Genomic DNA, 18,110 nt, shown 5'->3' with positions numbered 1-18,110 from the left:
CCGACCGATTACTAAAGCGTCAGATGACCCAAATGACTTGGAGCCTCTGACTCCAAATCATCTCTTGCTGATGAAAAAACAACCAGTCATGCCACCTGGAGTTTTTGTGAAAGAGGACTGTTATTCTCGCCGAAGATGGAGACAAATTCAGTATATGGCAGACCTTTTTTGGTCAAGATGGACTAAGGAATACCTGCCGCTATTGCAGGAGCGACAGAAGTGGCAGAAATTGAAAAGAAACTTGGTACCGGGAGACATTGTTCTCATTGTGGATAATTCTGCCCCAAGAAATTCTTGGATTATGGGAAGAATCCTCAAGACCATACCAGATGCTTCTGGTATTGTTCGACGTGCTTGTGTTCAGACAAAAACATGTCAGTTGGACAGACCAATATCAAAACTCTGCTTATTGCAAGAAGCTGAAGAAGAATAAGAGCTTTACATAAAGACTGTGAATTTAAATTTCATGGACATTGTGAGTTTTCTGATATAACTGATTAAAAGATCATAAATTACTGTTATGTCTCTATTCAAGTATAGAAAAAGTTAATTGTTATGCTACCGGCATAGACAATTAGGGGCCGGAGTGTTAGAGCCATAACAACATTAATAATTTTGTAATATGTTTTCCTTATATTAAGAATGATTATGTTTTCGAAAAATTTGTATTTTGGATAATTTTTATTTGTATCACGTGACTGTGACTAGTTATATACGTATTACGTATGCGTAAAAAACTTTGAGGAAGAATACGGAAGGAAGGAAGGGTTGGAACTAGACAGTCTTTTGACCGTGAAAATTTCTTGTTTTGGACACTGGAATAAGTGTAGACTTTCTTTTTGAATTTATTTTGTAATGTAACAAGACAAAGAAAAAGTAAACATTTACAAGAAAAGTATTTGATTCACGCGTCAAATCCTTTGTGCCACACCCTAATGGAAATGGTGAAGAACAAGGCTTGGATCGCCATTACACCTGCCAAAGAAATGAAAAATTGAAAATTGTAGAAATGTTGATTTCTGAAGGGTCCCGAAACACTAAAGTTTTTGGTGTCTTTGTGTGATGTCCCATCAGACGGCATGCACATGAGTGGGGCTAACTCAACATTGACAAATGTGATTGGTATGCAATAAAAAGGGAAGTAACAAATCACTGGATTTGCTAAAATAATGAGCAGCATAAAATATGATTTGCTCTTTTTTAAATTTGACTTGACTTGAAAGTGGGCTTAAATGGTACATGGGCTTAATGGGTACACTTACCCTAATCATTGTGAAATAACCTGAATTATTGATGTTATTTCTATCTAATAATTGTGTTGTGCAATTAATACACTTACATTACAAACCATGTGTTACTGCAACATGAGATCATGTTGTATTGCAGAAATCATCAGATTCAAAAACTGACACAAGAACATCAAGAATCAGTGCATGAATCTCAACAATGGTGTCAATCAAAAGTGTTGTGCCGCAATGAATGCCGGGAACAATAGTACAAAACTCTCAGTATTTTGTTTTCTTTAATTCTAACGATTTGGTTTTATTTTTTGCTGTGGTTTTTGTTCTGTCTTTTAGTAGCTTTTTGTGATGTCCAGAGTTGATCTGATTGTCTGAATATTTTCTTGTCACCATTGTTGAGATCCATACGCTAATTACTGATATCTGTGTTTGTCATTGTTTTCTGCTCATGTTTTCTAAACTGATTTCTGCAATACAGTGTGATTTCATATTGCAATAAAGTAAAGCATGTTTTGTAATTTATGTGTGTTAATGGTACAACATAATTATTTTATTCAAATGATACCAGTGATTCAGGCTGCTTCACAATGATTATACAACCATCAATAGCTAACTAACATCATCTCATTTCAGCTTTCTTTGCTACTGCAAATGTGTTTGACAAACATATTATCAGAGTTAAGAGTCCACCTAATGGACACACCAATCACCATTGTGGTGACTTCATATGAAACATCCAGTTCTGGTTTATTTCTTTGCTCTTGGCTGACATGTGGCATTGCTATGGCCTGCTTGTGGCTCAGACCTGGCAAACAGGAGTGGTCCACCCAAGTGCCATCATTCCATGCCACATGTGACCCAGATCATCATTCCAAGCATAGCAGATGTGGGCCGGATCTGGGCCGGCACAAAGTTGCTATTTAAGACGTGCTCTTTACTCAATGCTGTTGAATCTGTTGGACTTTCATAGTTATGTCTTTGAAGGATATTATTTAATTCATTTTAATTAAATTCTCAGATCATCAAGCATCATCACTACATTTATGCTAGCATTTTAAACAGATGTGAGAAAGAGGGTTATATACATGTAGAGAGTATAAGTCAGAGCTCATGACAGTTTTTTTTTTTTTTTAAATGTCATTTAATATCGATATATATCAATATGTACTTAATATATAAGTTCTGTCATTATTTGTCACTTTATTATAGATTTATTTCATGACATAACCCCTTTTTTGTTTCATTAAAAAAGATGAAATCTGTACTGAAACAAATTTAGCATGAGATTAACCTTGACAGGTTGCACCTTAAAAGATTTCCTACAAAAAACAATTAAAAAAAAGTCGACTCCCCTGAAGGTCACTGCATAATTTGCATGCTTCCAAAAACACAATGCTTTCTTGTTTCATTTAAATATAATTCTGTGAAATGTCTTGAGAGTGTCATGGCAAATGCAAATTCCTACAGTAATATAAAGTTCAGATTCTGTTACTGTTTTGCAAATCTTACATGTTTGATTCTTAAATTAATTTGCTTTAGCTCATAACACCTCTGTCCTCCATAACTTCTTAAAATGAGTTGTTACATTATCGCATCTGTTTCAATTCACTGAAGTGCAGAGTATGTTGCATCTAGCAGATTTAATTGGTCCCACAGTATCAATTCTGGATCAGTCTAGCTAATGTTCACAGAGCTGGTCTTTCTTTAATGCTCTCTCTTTTTTACTGTAAGACCTGCTGCCCTTCCCATCTGGATTGGGAGTATTTGGGTCTAGGAGAATGAAGTTCTATTTATTCTGGTTATCTTTTACTCAATTATTTGCTTTTGACCTAATGAAAGAAATCATTGGCTGCATGTGGGACTGATTTAGATGATAAATCTGGTTGTTGTTTTTTTTATTTTTTTTTTTATCAAAGCCTACAGCACTGAATTGATTCTTGTGGCTTTTTGGCTGTACTGTAGCTCACAATATTTCAGGCAACAGAAGAGGGACTGGGCAGTCTGTTTTCTCTGTAGGAGATCTGTCTCTTCATCCCTTACATTTAATCTTCCTTTCTCTCAATGTAAGATGTATAGTATCTCCCTCATTTGCCCAAACAGAGGAATCTAACATATGCATGTATTCATTTATAAATATTAATGTTCCTGGCGCGCTCTCCATTCTTCCAGAGCTCGGAGGCTCAGTTAAAGGACCTTACTCCAGAAAGACACACTTCTAAACCTCCACACAGGATGAACTGTGCGGATCTCAGCCCCACTCTAAATATGACTCTGTCATGAATTCATGTCACAAAATGTCATGGTTTTTATACTGAGCTAATGATATTTTCAATCATCTAACCCTCTAAACATAACCCTTAGAGAAAACTTTCTGCGTTTTTACATTTTAGTATAAGTGTTATTTAGTAATAATTGGAACGTGGGACAAATGAAGCTTACTTAACAACAACAGTTCCATAGCAATATTTTAATGAATAAAAAAAAAAACTTTAAATAATGTATAGGCCTACAGGCAGTCTGTCACACGTCAAGCTTTTTTGTACTTTTTACACATAAGAAGCACATTCAACGTGGACGCGCAAGCGGTTGCTGGGGCAACAATCGGCCACTGATCGGAACCAGCTGATAATCAAACATTTTGATGATGCAAAAGATGCGCGAGTTCGCAATGTGAGAGGCGAATATGGGCTGAGCAGGATATTCAAACTGATTTTTTATTATGAACATAGGACTGACGTGAAAGAAAATACTAAATCTGAATGCAGCTAATACACTTGATCACTCGATATCGCTCTCACAATACTCTTTTACATAATGCAGTAAGCTTCAATAAACAAAATCAATTGAAAACAAACATATTTATGTTGCTAAGAGTGGTTGCTAAGACAGACACAGCAACATACACACTCAGTGGCGCATCGATACTTATGTAATTCAGTCAGCTGTATGTTTTCGGGAATTTTACAACGGCTTTGAACGCGGCTGAACCAATCAGAATCAAAGGCCGGAACTATCCATTTTATAATGCCCCTTTTACTAGATGTTATATAAGTCTCTGGTGTCCCCAGAATGTGTCTGTGAAGTTTCAGCTCAAAATACACCACAGATAATTTATTATAGCTAGTCAAATTTGCCCCTATTTAGGTGTGAGCAAAAACAAGCCATTTTTTGTGTCCCTTTAAATGCAAATGAGCTGCTGCTCCTGGTCGGCTTTCCAGAAGAGGGCAGAGCTTTAACAGCTCATGCTTCGGTTGCTTAACAACAACAAAGCTGGAGAATTTCATACAGCCAAAATGTCGGTTGTCAGTAACGGTGTTCAGCCTTACATTGTTCAAACCGGAGTCGGACACTGATGGAGAGACTCGGGAAGTTACAACTTTTAGAATGCAAATGGATGTTTCTGAATGGTTAGTGGATGAATGTATGTAGTTACTGTGGAGTTGATTCAGCTCACCGACTAGCATGTGCCGTCATGTTAATCTTTTAATTATTAAATTGTTTTTGTGAGGACCAGTGTAAAATGTGACATTAACAGCACTGCACTACAACAACTCGTGCAGCCCAACGTGGCCTCACACCCTTTGTTGTGTGTTCTTGGTAGTCCCTACCAGCCATTTGTTGTACAGTAGTCCTTAAACAGCGATTTGTGTAATAGAAAATATCTCCCTTTATATTTGAGCGTCGTAATGTTGCACACACATATATATATACATACATACAGTGGGTACGGAAAGTATTCAGACCCCCTTAAATTTTTCACTCTTTGTTATATTGCAGCCATTTGCTAAAATCATTTAAGTTAATTTTTTTTCCTCATTAATGTACACACAGCACCCCATATTGACAGAAAAATACAGAATTGTTGACATTTTTGCAGATTTATTAAAAAAAGAAAAACTGAAATATCACATGGTCCTAAGTATTCAGACCCTTTGCTCAGTATTTAGTAGAACCACCCTTTTGATATAGCCATGAGTCTTTTTGGGAAAGATGCAACAAGTTTTTCACACCTGGATTTGGGGATCCTCTCCAGTTCTGTCAGGTTGGATGGTAAACGTTGGTGGACAGCCATTTTTAGATCTCTCCAGAGATGCTCAATTGGGTTTAAGTCAGGGCTCTGGCTGGGCCATTCAAGAACAGTCATGGAGTTGTTGTGAAGCCACTCCTTCATTATTTTAGCTGTGTGCTTAGGGTCATTGTCTTGTTGGAAGGTAAACCTTCAGCCCAGTCTGAGGTCCTGAGCACTCTGGAGAAGGTTTTCGTCCAGGATATCCCTGTACTTGGCCGCATTCATCTTTCCCTCGATTGCAACCAGTCGTCCTGTCCCTGCAGCTGAAAAACACCCCCACAGCATGATGCTGCCACCACCATGCTTCACTGTTGGGACTGTATTGGACAGGTAATGAGCAGTGCCTGGTTTTCTCCACACATACCGCTTAGAATTAAGGCCAAAAAGTTCTATCTTGGTCTCATCCGACCAGAGAATCTTATTTCTCACCATCTTGGAGTCCTTCAGGTGTTTTTTAGCAAACTCCATGCGGGCTTTCATGTGTCTTGCACTGAGGAGAGGCTTCCGTCGGGCCACTCTGCCATAAAGCCCCGACTGGTGGAGGGCTGCAGTGATGGTTGACTTTCTACAACTTTCTCCCATCTCCCGACTGCATCTCTGGAGCTCAGCCACAGTGATCTTTGGGTTCTTCTTTACCTCTCTCACCAAGGCTCTTCTCCTCCAATAGCTCAGTTTGGCCAGACGGCCAGCTCAAGGGTTCTGGTCATCCCAAATGTCTTCCATTTAAGGATTATGGAGGCCACTGTGCTCATAGAAACCTTAAGTGCAGCAGAAATTTTTTTGTAACCTTGGCCAGATCTGTGCCTTGCCACAATTCTGTCTCTGAGCTCTTCAGGCAGTTCCTTTGACCTCATGATTCTCATTTGCTCTGACATGCACTGTGAGCTGTAAGGTCTTATATAGAGAGATGTGTGGCTTTCCTAATCAAGTCCAATCAGTATAATCAAACACAGCTGGACTCAAATGAAGGTGCTGTGTGTACATTAATGAGGAAAAAAAAAAATAACCTAAATGATTTTAGCAAATGGCTGCAATATAACAAAGAGTGAAAAATTTAAGGGGGTCTGAATACTTTCCGTACCTACTGTATATATATATATATGAAGAGTTTGGTTCCAAAACGCAATAACTCCATTTTGATTAATTTGAGTAAAAAGGTGTTTTCTTTACCAAGAAAGTGGCAAGATGAAAACCACTATTTTCTGTTTCAGACTTTCACATAGCATCTTTTGGTAATTAAAACATTAAACATTCAAATCTACATTTTGATTTTAAAAAGTTTATTATAAAAACGTATTATTTTTTTCCCAAAATGAAATAAATCATGACATTTTTTTTCAAAATGCAATTAATCCATCAATATAAAAGTTATTTTTCAAACTGAAAATACACAACAAAGTAAGTTGATTCACATATATGACAGAGTCTAAACTTTGCCAATATTTATCTTATATACAGGCATTTTATTAAAAATACATTCAGCCGTCGCTCCCAAAATGAATTCAACGGTCATCTTGTTAATGTTATAAATTATTTGTTATTACCGATTAAAGAGTATCTGGTTAAATAAACACATTTGCCGAGTACATTGGTATTAAAAACTGGCTTTTTAAAAAGCCTTCGATGTTTACAGTGCGTGGAATGGTGCGCTGTGATTGGTTGAGAGCGGATATATTGCGTTCTGCAGAAAAAGGAGACTGGCGTTTGTCGCGTTTTGGAAAGACAGGGAGAAAACATTACAGAATAACACGACGGATATCGCATTTTGCGCAAAATTAATAAATGACTTTTCAATGCCGACCAGATACAATACTGATTTTGGCGAAAACTCATTTCTTTGAAAATGGCGTTTATCGCGTTTTGGAACAAAACTCTTCATATATATATATATATATATATATATATATATATATATATATATATATATAACAAAAACAAACAAAAAATGTCATGCTACATTTGTGTGTTAGTGGCCAATCTCTCTGTTGGTCATTAGTCTCAATGGGACAGCCTGGTGAAGTGCAATTCCCTCAGATGTTGTAGCGGCAGCTGGCGCACAGATGTTAGAGTCACTGTCAGGTTCTGCGGGTAAAGGGCAGAGAAAGGCTATAGCACACCTGTCCTATGTGTGTGTGTGTGTGTGTGTGTGTATACCATCTTGAAAATGCAGGTGCATTGCAATATCAATGAATGCACTACATAAATGCTTTTGTTTTCTTAAAGTAGGCATGAAATGTATATTTGAGTATAAAGGCTTCTTGAACAAGAAAAAACGTAGGGTGGGGCTTAATTTTGTCCATTGGGAATTGATTGGATCATTGAATTGTTGTGGTTTGCTAATGCTGTGATCTCATGTGAGTGACAAGTTGTCTCACCCTCACGCCGAAAAACACATCATCAGAGAAGATAAAAGATGTTGTTGCAAGAGTGAGTGCAAGTTTTTTTTTTATTAAAGACTGCAAGGGCATGTGAATTAAAAAAAGATTAACGATGTGCACAGATAATTATAATTATAGATATAATTTATAATAAATACTACAGTATTCTATAAAAATAAGAATTGTCTTTTTTTCATGGTGACTTTAACATGAGTCAGTCAAGGGAAGCTTGTTAAACATTGACTTTTTTGCTCATAAGGTGCAAATGTGCTCTGCCGTATTTAGAGACTAATGACAGAATATTCCTCTGACCCATAATAAATCCTGATATAACTCCTTTAGCACTGTTTTTGTATGAAAACAAATATGTCAGTGACATGCCACTTATTATTTTAATCACATTTGACACTTAATTTAAATAAACCCTATCAGATTTTAATCTCAATTCTTATCAGTTGTCTCACACCTCAAAACACACAGGAGATCATTAAATCATACCTAGCACCCTGCAGCACTAAACTAGATTGATCTTTTTATAGAGTCTGTATTGTTAAAGACCTGTCTTGTATTTGAGTAGGTGGCATGATGTAGGTGCTCTGTGTGCTGTCACTTCATCAGATAGACACAGATCAGACAGACCGATCTCAGCACAGACAGCAAGTGTCAAAATCCGTCTGGAAGAATATGTTCCGCATCCCTAGCTAGATTTTCTTCATTCCCTAGAATCGATTCTCCTTATTTGAAACCCCTAATGTATCTCCTCATATAAAGTCAATGTGTTTCTCTTGTGGATTATTTTTCATATTGCATCTTCAAAGACATTTTAAAGTAAAACGGCCTCTCTCTAAATACATTAAAATTGCTTTTAGCCACAAATTCTGCTTTAGTGGGGAATCTGTTCTGCTTCGGTAGCTCATGCTCTGCCATCAGTGAAGCTATATTGACTTTCATTTGGGGAAAAATCAGAAAAGGTAATTAGTAGCATGTGCAGAAAATTCTCAGTGAAAGAAAAACAAAATGCAATTATCCGCCCAAATTCCAGTTACTTGCACACAATAATGAAGGTTATTGTTTGGAGCAAAAAGCAACTGTTTATTCATTGTAGAAGCTTTGAAACTCAACCAGATTACATTGTCAAATGGGATTAATTTGTTTGATATTGATATTGTATATTTGACTTCTTTATATATGTGCTAATTACAGTTAGTTGAATTATAGCTCATTAATATGTAAATACACAAACCTTTCTCATTAATTCACAAAGCAGTTTATGCTGAAACATCTAAATCATTTACAAGTGCAGGGTAGGCCTAATTGAAATGGGACTTTGAGGATCTGAGGGTGACCTCTGCACTTGCTGATGCTCTTTTGTACAATTGCAGAATATAATTCTTGCTGTGGCAAATCTGTAATTCTTCAGTAGGACGCTTTGCTGCATACGCTGCAGAGATAGATTAGTTTTCAATTACCTGTGTGTAGTGAAGCCTAAAAGCTGGACTAGCCTCTTCGTCATAGCTGTTAGGACTATTTAAAGCTCCACATATGAGATTTTGCTGATTCTGAACCTCTGAGGTGTCTGTAGAACTGCTGTGACAGATCTAGGGTTTTTGTAACAGGAGTTTCAGTGGAGTATTTTGCAGCTTCAGAGTGAAGATATCATAGGGATAGAAATATGCTTCTGCAGAGGTTGATACTAATTATAAACATTTGCGTTCTTGATTAATTTGTTTATTGTTGCAATTAACAAAATGGCAATGTGTTCAATCTTACAGTTGTACGAGATTTAAAATTAAAATGATTGTCTTTTTGTATGCATGTGAGATGTGTGTATGCGTGTGTTTGAGTGCAGGTTTGGCTGTATTTGTGAGGGCCAAATGTCTGCACTTATATAGTGAAATATTATGACAACCGACTTGTGAAGACATTTTATTTGTCCTCACTTTTTGAAAGCCTCTTATGCTCGCCAAGGCTGCATTTTTTTGATGCAGTAAAAACTGTAATGTATTTTTTAATAATATTACAATTTAAAATAATTAATATCTATTTTAATATATTTTAAAATGCTATTTATTCCTGTGATGGCAAAGCTGAATTTCAGTCTTCAGTGTCACATGATCCTGCAGAAATAATTCTGATATGGATAGATTTGGTGCTAAAGAAGCATTTCTTCATATTATCAATGTTGAAAACAGTTGTGCTGTGGAAACTTTTCCATTAAATATAACAGCATTTATTTGAAATAGAAATTTTTTGTAACATTATAAATGTCTTTACTGTTACTTTTGATCAATTTACCACATCATTGCTGATTGAAAGTAATAATTTCTTTCCAAAAATCCTCAACAATACGTATTTACAGTTATATAGATATGGTTATATATACATATAACAACCACAAATTCATACAACATTTTCATGATTATACTGTAAGGTTTTTCTGTCTTAGTTGCATAGAAATTCTGTTTTGTCAGATTCAGGCATGAAGACATGAATGCTCACACCACTCCTGATTGCTCTTCTGCCTCCGCTGTGAAAACCCACTGTGCAGGGAAGGACGACTGCTTGTGTGTGTAGGTTTCATGATGCAGAAGATAAAATGCCTGCCAAAACTCAATTGTCTAGTTTCCTGTCCTGGAGCTATAGACACTCTTTTATCCTTTCGACAACAGCACCGCTCTCAAGCCCTTCCATCTGAACAAATATAACTTTACCAGATGCATCTTAAGCCTTGCCTCAGACCAAACTGTTCAGCTGATGGCAATTCTCCATTTCAAATCTTTTTAATTCAGCTTAATCCGTGACAGCAAACTCATACTCACAGACTCTGAGGAGAGCTCACTTCCATAAACAGACAAAAAGATCAACAACTCCACAGTCACATAAATAAATCAATGTTTTGTGTCCAAGGTCAAAACTAAGATCAATACAAGCATCCCTATAAACTATATTTCTTTGCTCCCCACCTTTGTCTTTTTGTGTAAAAAGCTGGTGAATTTTCCCCCTGCTTGACAAATCAAGCCTTCCCATCAGCCATCTGTCCTGATAAATGGAGCATTATTGGTGGTAACGTGCTGCATTTTTATGTTCCTCTGTGAATCAGTGCGCATAAGAGTATGAAGAAATGACCATGTGGTCCCTGGTTACAGTCATATCAGGGGAAAAGGTTGTTACATGAAATAGATCAAGGTGAAATATGTCTTATTATATGTCTTATCTGTATCAGCTGTGCTGATATTAGATATTCTGTCAGATGATTTGGACTAGAGGGATTTCAGATGGTTTGGTTTTCATCTCAAAGACGCTTCCAGTTTCTCCATTAAAGCACGTATGAGCACTCCCAGTGGAAAATGTTATTGCTCAAAGGTTGCTCTAGCTTCAGATGTTCAATAGAGTCTCAGTTATGTGTTATTTATATATCATTTGTATATTTAGATATTACTCCAATAAAATTCATTGGGAAGAATATATACAAATGTTGACATAGCTTACAGTAGTGTAGAACAGTGAATTAATGTGGATAGCATTGCTAAGATTATTTGGTTTTAGGAGAATTTGATGAGAAATGTTTGAATTCATTGTGAAATCATTTGATTGCAGACTTTGGTGTCTTGGCAAATCTGTGCAAAGTTCAAGACATCTCTCTTGTAGGGAAGACACACATGAGATTGCTGGAATCTATTTGTCAGGAAAAACATAACAGAGAATTATGCAAGAACTGTATATAAGTAAAGAAATGTTAATTTAACAATAAGACGTGACAAATATTATCAGGACCATATGAATGTATAAATGTTTGTGTGTGTATGTATTTGGTCCCATATGACAAATTTTTTTTTTGAAATGTAAGAAAGTACAGAATGGTTTCGTGAGGGTTGTGTTGAGGGGTAGGAGTAGGGTTAGGTTTGGGGATAGAATATATAGTTTGTACAGTCTAAAATCATTATGTCTATGGAAAGCCCCCATAAAACATGAAAACCCAACGTGTGTGTGTGTGTTCATATTTGTCATTTGCCTAATAATTGGACCACTTTTTCTCCAATAACAGTCATATTTTACTGAGACATTTTCTCTGGCTTTATTCACACAGTCTATCATTTACCTACTCTTCACATTTTTGGTTCTTCTGTCATTGACAATATGGTGGCTTGCAGAGACATCGCACTGGTCAGGACCTTTTTTAAATGCAAGATGAGATGAGGCTCCACTGAGCTTGTGTAACTGTATTTTCTCTAGGACAAATCATTGGCATGTAGGGAAGAGTGGTAAATCTTAAACCTCTAGTGAAGGACAAATTAGACTAATCTAATTATTTTTGGATGTCTGCTATCTACTGAGAACAGAAGAGAATGTATAAAACAGAAATATAACTGTGGGTAAGTCATTGGCGAACTGAAAAATTTACATTTTAAATACAAATATGAACAGAATATTTTTTTTGTTTGCTGCATTTTAATGAGCCACTAGCACAAATTATAACATACATTTTGACCCTAACCCTAACCCTAACATACATACATATCAACATACATTTTAGACTGATATTTTAGATTTACTTTGAAATAAAACGTCCCAGGGTTACATATGTAACCCGGTTCCCTGAGAAGATAACGAGATGCAGTGTCATGGTGTTAATGCTATGGGAATGCCTTCAGTGTGCACCAGTGTCTAAAGCATGCGTGAAACAATCCTATTGGCCAGCAGAGGTCAGGTGACAAAGTGTAACGCGTCAACAAGACCATAAAAGGGCACCTACGTCACAGAATCCCCAGATTATAATTGTCTGAAGAAGCTGTGTAGGCGTGCATGAAATATGGCAATGCAATGTAGCGTGTCGTTCCCTTCTCAGGGAATCATATTACATACGTAACCCTGAGACGTTCCCTTTCAAGGGAACTCAACACTGGGTCATGGCGTTGACGCTATGGGTACATTAATACCCACGCAGCCATACTGAACAAATGCCTGACCAACAAGGTTAAACAAACCCTGTGGCCTGCTGAACGGATTAACCTGAGGACTTAACAGCCTGTGGTCGAATCCATGTCCAAACTCTAAAAAGCCTTATGAATGTGTGCAGAAAGGACCAGCATGCCAAGACACAAACTACATAAGCATTTTAAAAGAGGCCATGCTCCTAGAGGATGCCTAGAGGCAACACCATTCCACACACCTTATAGGCAAGATGAGCATGCAGGTAAAAACATTTTCCAACAAATAAAATTGATGCCATCGTTACTGTCTTTACAGTGTGTACAATCGCTGAGCTCTGGAAGGCTCCGGACTGGTACCAAAGAGTATAGAACCCAAGAGGTGAAACTCTTATCCATTTTGGGCAACAGTCACTAGGTGGCACTCCGGTAGCGCGGCCGCCATTATGGGGTGAAAATACTAACTGGACCATAGAATCCTTCACATCTTACGAACCCAAAATCAGCGAATTTCACTGCCAAATCAGAAGCGCAATAGAACAGTTTTCAAATTAAGTCATCAGTAAATTTTATGGCACCTACAGTAAATGTTGTATTATTTTATATGTTTTATTTTACCATTTTATTGGAATCCAACCATTCAGTCTAAGGTAATGTAGTTAGCTTATACTTTGAGTATTTCCATTTTATGCAACTTTACATTTATTTATTAATAGTAAATTAAGAAATAATAAATTTAAGATCATAATGTTTGCAGTGAACAATATAGATCATAATAATTGTATTACACCACTATCTGAATTGAAATTGAATGTTTTAATGGATCACACTACAAACATAATGATCTTATAATACATGATGCATTGCTGTGTCCGTTATCCCTAATTCCCACTTTTGGACACTTTTGCATTAAATACAACACTGCAAAAACATGCTGTTATTTTCTGTTATATATTTATTGTCCAACATTCACAATTTTTCTGATGCATGTCCTTAATTTCATATGTTGGTATTAATTCAGTGTTTATAATGCTAATGCTAATACTTGAACTGCAAAGAATTTGAACCCAAAATGACTGGGTTTCTAGAGAGCAAAGATTTTGGGAAAAAAGTGGAAGACTTAAACACAAAGTGTGTAAAATAAACTGTAAAAAGGATTTGATGATCACTAGTGATAGTATTTCATTCTGTGTTGTCATCATTCAGGTTGGATTTTAGCTTTAATGTACTTCAGTGTATATTCTTTGCCGGTACTGAAGTTCTGTTATGGTAATGGTCGTTTTGCTGTCGTTAGGCGCTATAAGCGGTAGACCAATCACAACAGAATGTGCCATCTGGCCAATCAGAGCAGAGCAAGCCCGTAGAAAGGAGGAAGTAAGAGACTGAAGCATCAGATGAGTCGTTTGAGCATCAGTGAATAATGCAGTAATGTGCAATGTAAATTATGAGAAAATTAAAGTTTTCTGTTTTCTCTTTTTTTTTTTTTTTACCTTTGATGCATGTAAACTTGTTGTAGGGGACCTCCTAAACAAAATTAGGAACCTTTAAAATAGCATAATATGGGCACTTTAAAAGAACCAGCTCATACGACTCATTAGTTTATGAGTCATACACTTGTTTTGCTGTATGGTGTTTTGTTTGCAGCCCACAATGATAAATCAACAGAAAGATGTGTTTTCTTGCCATTGCTTTATGATAAATAGTCTTGATTCAAACTGCAAGCTCACAAATTGGGTAAAAAAATCTTTTTTTTTTTTTTTTTTTCTTGCTGTGGCGCTGCATGAGAAAACCAAAAGTACAATGGCAAGTTTTTTTTACACATGTACATTTGAGTACCATGTAAATACCATGGTACCTAAAGTTTCTGAAAGTTTAAATGGCTTTTTGTGCCTATAGTTGTCATCTTTCTGTAAGGATAAATCAAGCATAACTTTAGTTCTGGCAGGTCACGTCAATTATGCTCGCATTAGCTGACTCTCAGCTGATCCACGTCTACCCAGAGGAATACGATGCCCATCGCAGGATCCCTATATATAAGATCCATTCAGTATTATAAGCAGCTTTATCATGTTGCTCAGGAGCTAATTACACTTCTCTATCCCCAGCTCCTCCTCTCGTCCAGTCAGGACTTGGCCTTCTGATATTCCTCTTTGAATCAGACTGTCCATTTATCTAGATTTATGTTGTCACATTAAATTAACATTGAGAACACTAATAATATCCGCAGTACATTTATGTTGGCTAAAGGGGGTTATCGCTGCTCACCCTGCTCTTGTCCATGCTTGGCTGCATGGATGGGCAGGGAGTTCTTGCCCAGAATGGAACCATACCACCAATCCAACTGTATGCTAATTGTCAATCATCTTTGATGACAGTGGTCCTGACAGAATCACAGTTTTTGTAGATACTCATACTCATAAAACATTGATGCATTAGTATCATCAGCCTTTTATAATCAGCTGTCAGTATTCTCTCTGACTCATTTAGTGGTTTTTGTCATTTATACTTTAATCATTGCTGTATTTGGCCCAACTAATGCCTTCAGGTCTGAATTTTTTTGCATCTGTGTTTGACTCACTCTCTCTTTTATGTCTGTGTAGTTCATCTCAATATGAAGAGTGGGACAGGTTTTATTCTGGTGAGCCCTTTTAACGAGACTCAAGTTTCAGTTCTGATTTTCCCCAGGTGTAGTTTGCCTTGATTAAACACTGCTGTCCAGGAGAAGACAAAGCCTCTCTGAATGCTAAGAGTGTTCTTGAGCATTCAAAGACAGCAGAGAGTAGCTAGAAACTTGTTCATTCACACATATTTTAAGACTGTTATGTCTAAAAAAAGTTTTCAGTCCACTTTCTTATGTATTTGATGTATTTCATTTACATTGTAAATATTCAGAGATTGATGCACTCATGCAAGATTTAATGATTTTTTTGAAGTATGTTTGGAGCTGAACTCTGGTTGGAGATAGATACTCTCGTCGCCTATAGATTTAAAAAACCTTGTTCACTTCTAAGATGGACTGAATTTTTGAATAGTAAGACCCAGATGCATATAAAATGATTTTTTAAGCTTTTTTTGATGAAAGTAAAATAAGAAAATATTGAATATTATTGTGATACTGGCTGGTAGACATGCTGTCACAAATCCATCCCTATCCTCAGTGCCAGATTCAAAGAAAGTTACCTGTTTGGAATCTCAAGCATTGCCTTACATTCCTGCATTGTGTTTTCAAAACTCTGAGTTGAATCTACTCATGTTGTCTGTTCTCTTCTTTTCATGACACATGCTGCTCTCTAAATTGATGGCCATATTGATGGGGCAAATAGTCCTCATTAAAGGGTTAGTTCACCCAAAAGTGAAAATTCTGTCATGAATTACTCACCCTTATGTTGCTAACCCTTTAACCTTTGAGGGGTGATTGTACAACTTGTGTCAAGAGACCTATATTGGTCCTAACTCTGTTCTTTCACCAGCAAGGTTTTTATTGGAATAGCAATTGGAGTTATTTGTGTTATTAACTATGCTGTCTGCTCAGGTGTGTCCTTTTATTTATTTATTTATTTATTATCGTAAAGTCAAATAGGGAGACACTCATTATATAATTATCTTGCAATATTGTCTCTCAAACAGCCCACAGGATCAAACTACAAACCTTCTGATCATCATCCCAGTTTTGTGACCTTCATTCCATCACCAGTGCATAATAAGTGGGACGGAAAGATATGCCATGTCTCTGACATTAATGAGAAGAAACCAAATGACTTCTTGACATATTCAATGTTCCATATTCCTGCTGCATTGGCTTTGCAGCTTCCCCATCAACACAGTGACAACCTTTCAGGCTTTTCAGACTTCAAGTTAAGAAACCACCCATTAGTCACATGAAAAGATTTTAAATGGAAGAAATTAGGAAAAAAGGGGCTATTTTATCTGTCTTCCATCTGCCAACCTGTAATCTTGTTAGTGCCAGATGCAGTGGGACAGGCACCCTGCTCCTTGGATGATAAAATGGCATTCAGTCTCCCAATTTTCCTCTGCTTTCTTTTTCTTTAGTGCGTCTAGATTGAGAGTTTTAGATGTACAGTGCTTTTATTTTAGCCTTTTTTTCATTATTCATGCTCTGTCTCATTTCACACTGTTTTTCATACTTTTGTCTGTTTCTTTCACTCTCATTTTCTCAATTTAAATTCTTTAAAACTTTTGGTTAATTAAGTGCATTTTTTTCTAACAAGTGTTTTTTTATTTTTTTAAATGAAGATTTCACTAAATTATGTTTCTCTCCACAGATATGGAGAAGCAGGCAGACGGGATAGGGTCCAGTCATAAGAAACACTTACCCTCATCTCTCATCCCCTTTGAGCATGACGATGGTGCTGACAGTCAGGAGGACAGCTGGGGGGTGAGTGAGCCATGTTTTATATCATAATCAACACTTTATTCTGTTCACTTTCAAGTAGTAAGGTAAAAGTAGTTACTCTTGGCTTTGATGTGTTAGTTACACAGTATGCAATGTTTGGTATGCCATGCTTAACATGATTTTAAAAGGTTTTTAAAGTGAGTGTTACGTACATCAGGATTTTGCCCTGGTCACAGTATCCTTTTAAATAAAAACCTCTCTAAATGAGGATTTTGACTAATTCTATGCCAGTGAATTGTTGACATCCATGCATAATATAATCTCTCTTTCTCAGTGGCCCTGTTGGGAGCCAGGCATGTAACTGGCTCAAGGGATGAGTCTCATTAAAAATAACAGTACTTTCATACCAGCATGATACTTTTAGATTTTTTTGTTTTGTTTTGGTCCTTGTATTTCTTTGAAAGTCCCCATGAAATCAGAAGCTAGTGAGCTCCAAAAAAATGTCAAAATTCATGTTTAGAAGATACATGCATTCAAAATTTACAGTCTATTTCTATCGCCAATACGGATCAACATTTTTGATGAAATAAACATCAGCTTCTCCCCAGGAAACAAGGAACATTCTCAGAACTTTGGCTAACATTCTGTCAAGGTTTTCTCAAGATATCCACAGACGTTCTTCCAGTAACATTAATAGAACATTCAAAAGTAACATTCCCATAATGTTTGCAAAATTGAATGTTCCCTTAACGTTCACATAACCAAGAAAAACATGTTTTTGAAACATTTAAAAAACGTTTTGAAGGTTCAGAGTTTTCATAACTTAATGTCAACGTTAGCAAAGCATTCTCAACATATATTTTTGTTAGCTGGGTCATCAGATTTTCTGAAGCTCCCTCCCCCTAGACCAGTGGTTCTCAAACCTCTCCTGGAGGACCACCAGCCCTGCACATTTTGTACAGTATGTCTCCCTCACCTATCACACCTGATTCAACTCATGAACTTATTAGTAGAGACTACAAGACCGGTAATGGGTGTGTCAGATATAGGGAGACATACAAAATGTGCATGGCTGGTGGTACTCCAAGACAGGTTTGAGAACCACTGATCTAGACCATAAAAGACTGAAAGCGGTCACTT

The 18,110-nt window shown here is 36.7% G+C and overlaps 1 protein-coding gene across 3 annotated transcripts in view; it reads left to right on the top strand.

Annotated features, from left to right (window-relative positions):
- Positions 1-18,110, top strand: part of b4galnt4b (beta-1,4-N-acetyl-galactosaminyl transferase 4b) — a 130,699-nt gene that overhangs the window by 43,222 nt on the left and 69,367 nt on the right. For all 3 annotated transcript variants that reach the window (XM_048185162.1, XM_048185164.1, XM_048185165.1), the window contains one exon: positions 16,900-17,012. In XM_048185162.1, coding sequence (XP_048041119.1) covers positions 16,900-17,012 — 113 coding nt within the window. The remainder of the gene's footprint in view (positions 1-16,899; positions 17,013-18,110) is intronic.

This window comes from Megalobrama amblycephala, linkage group LG3 (genome assembly GCF_018812025.1).
Source record: "Megalobrama amblycephala isolate DHTTF-2021 linkage group LG3, ASM1881202v1, whole genome shotgun sequence".
Taxonomy (NCBI): Eukaryota; Metazoa; Chordata; class Actinopteri; order Cypriniformes; family Xenocyprididae; genus Megalobrama; species Megalobrama amblycephala.
This window is presented reverse-complemented; position numbering and strand designations above follow the sequence as displayed.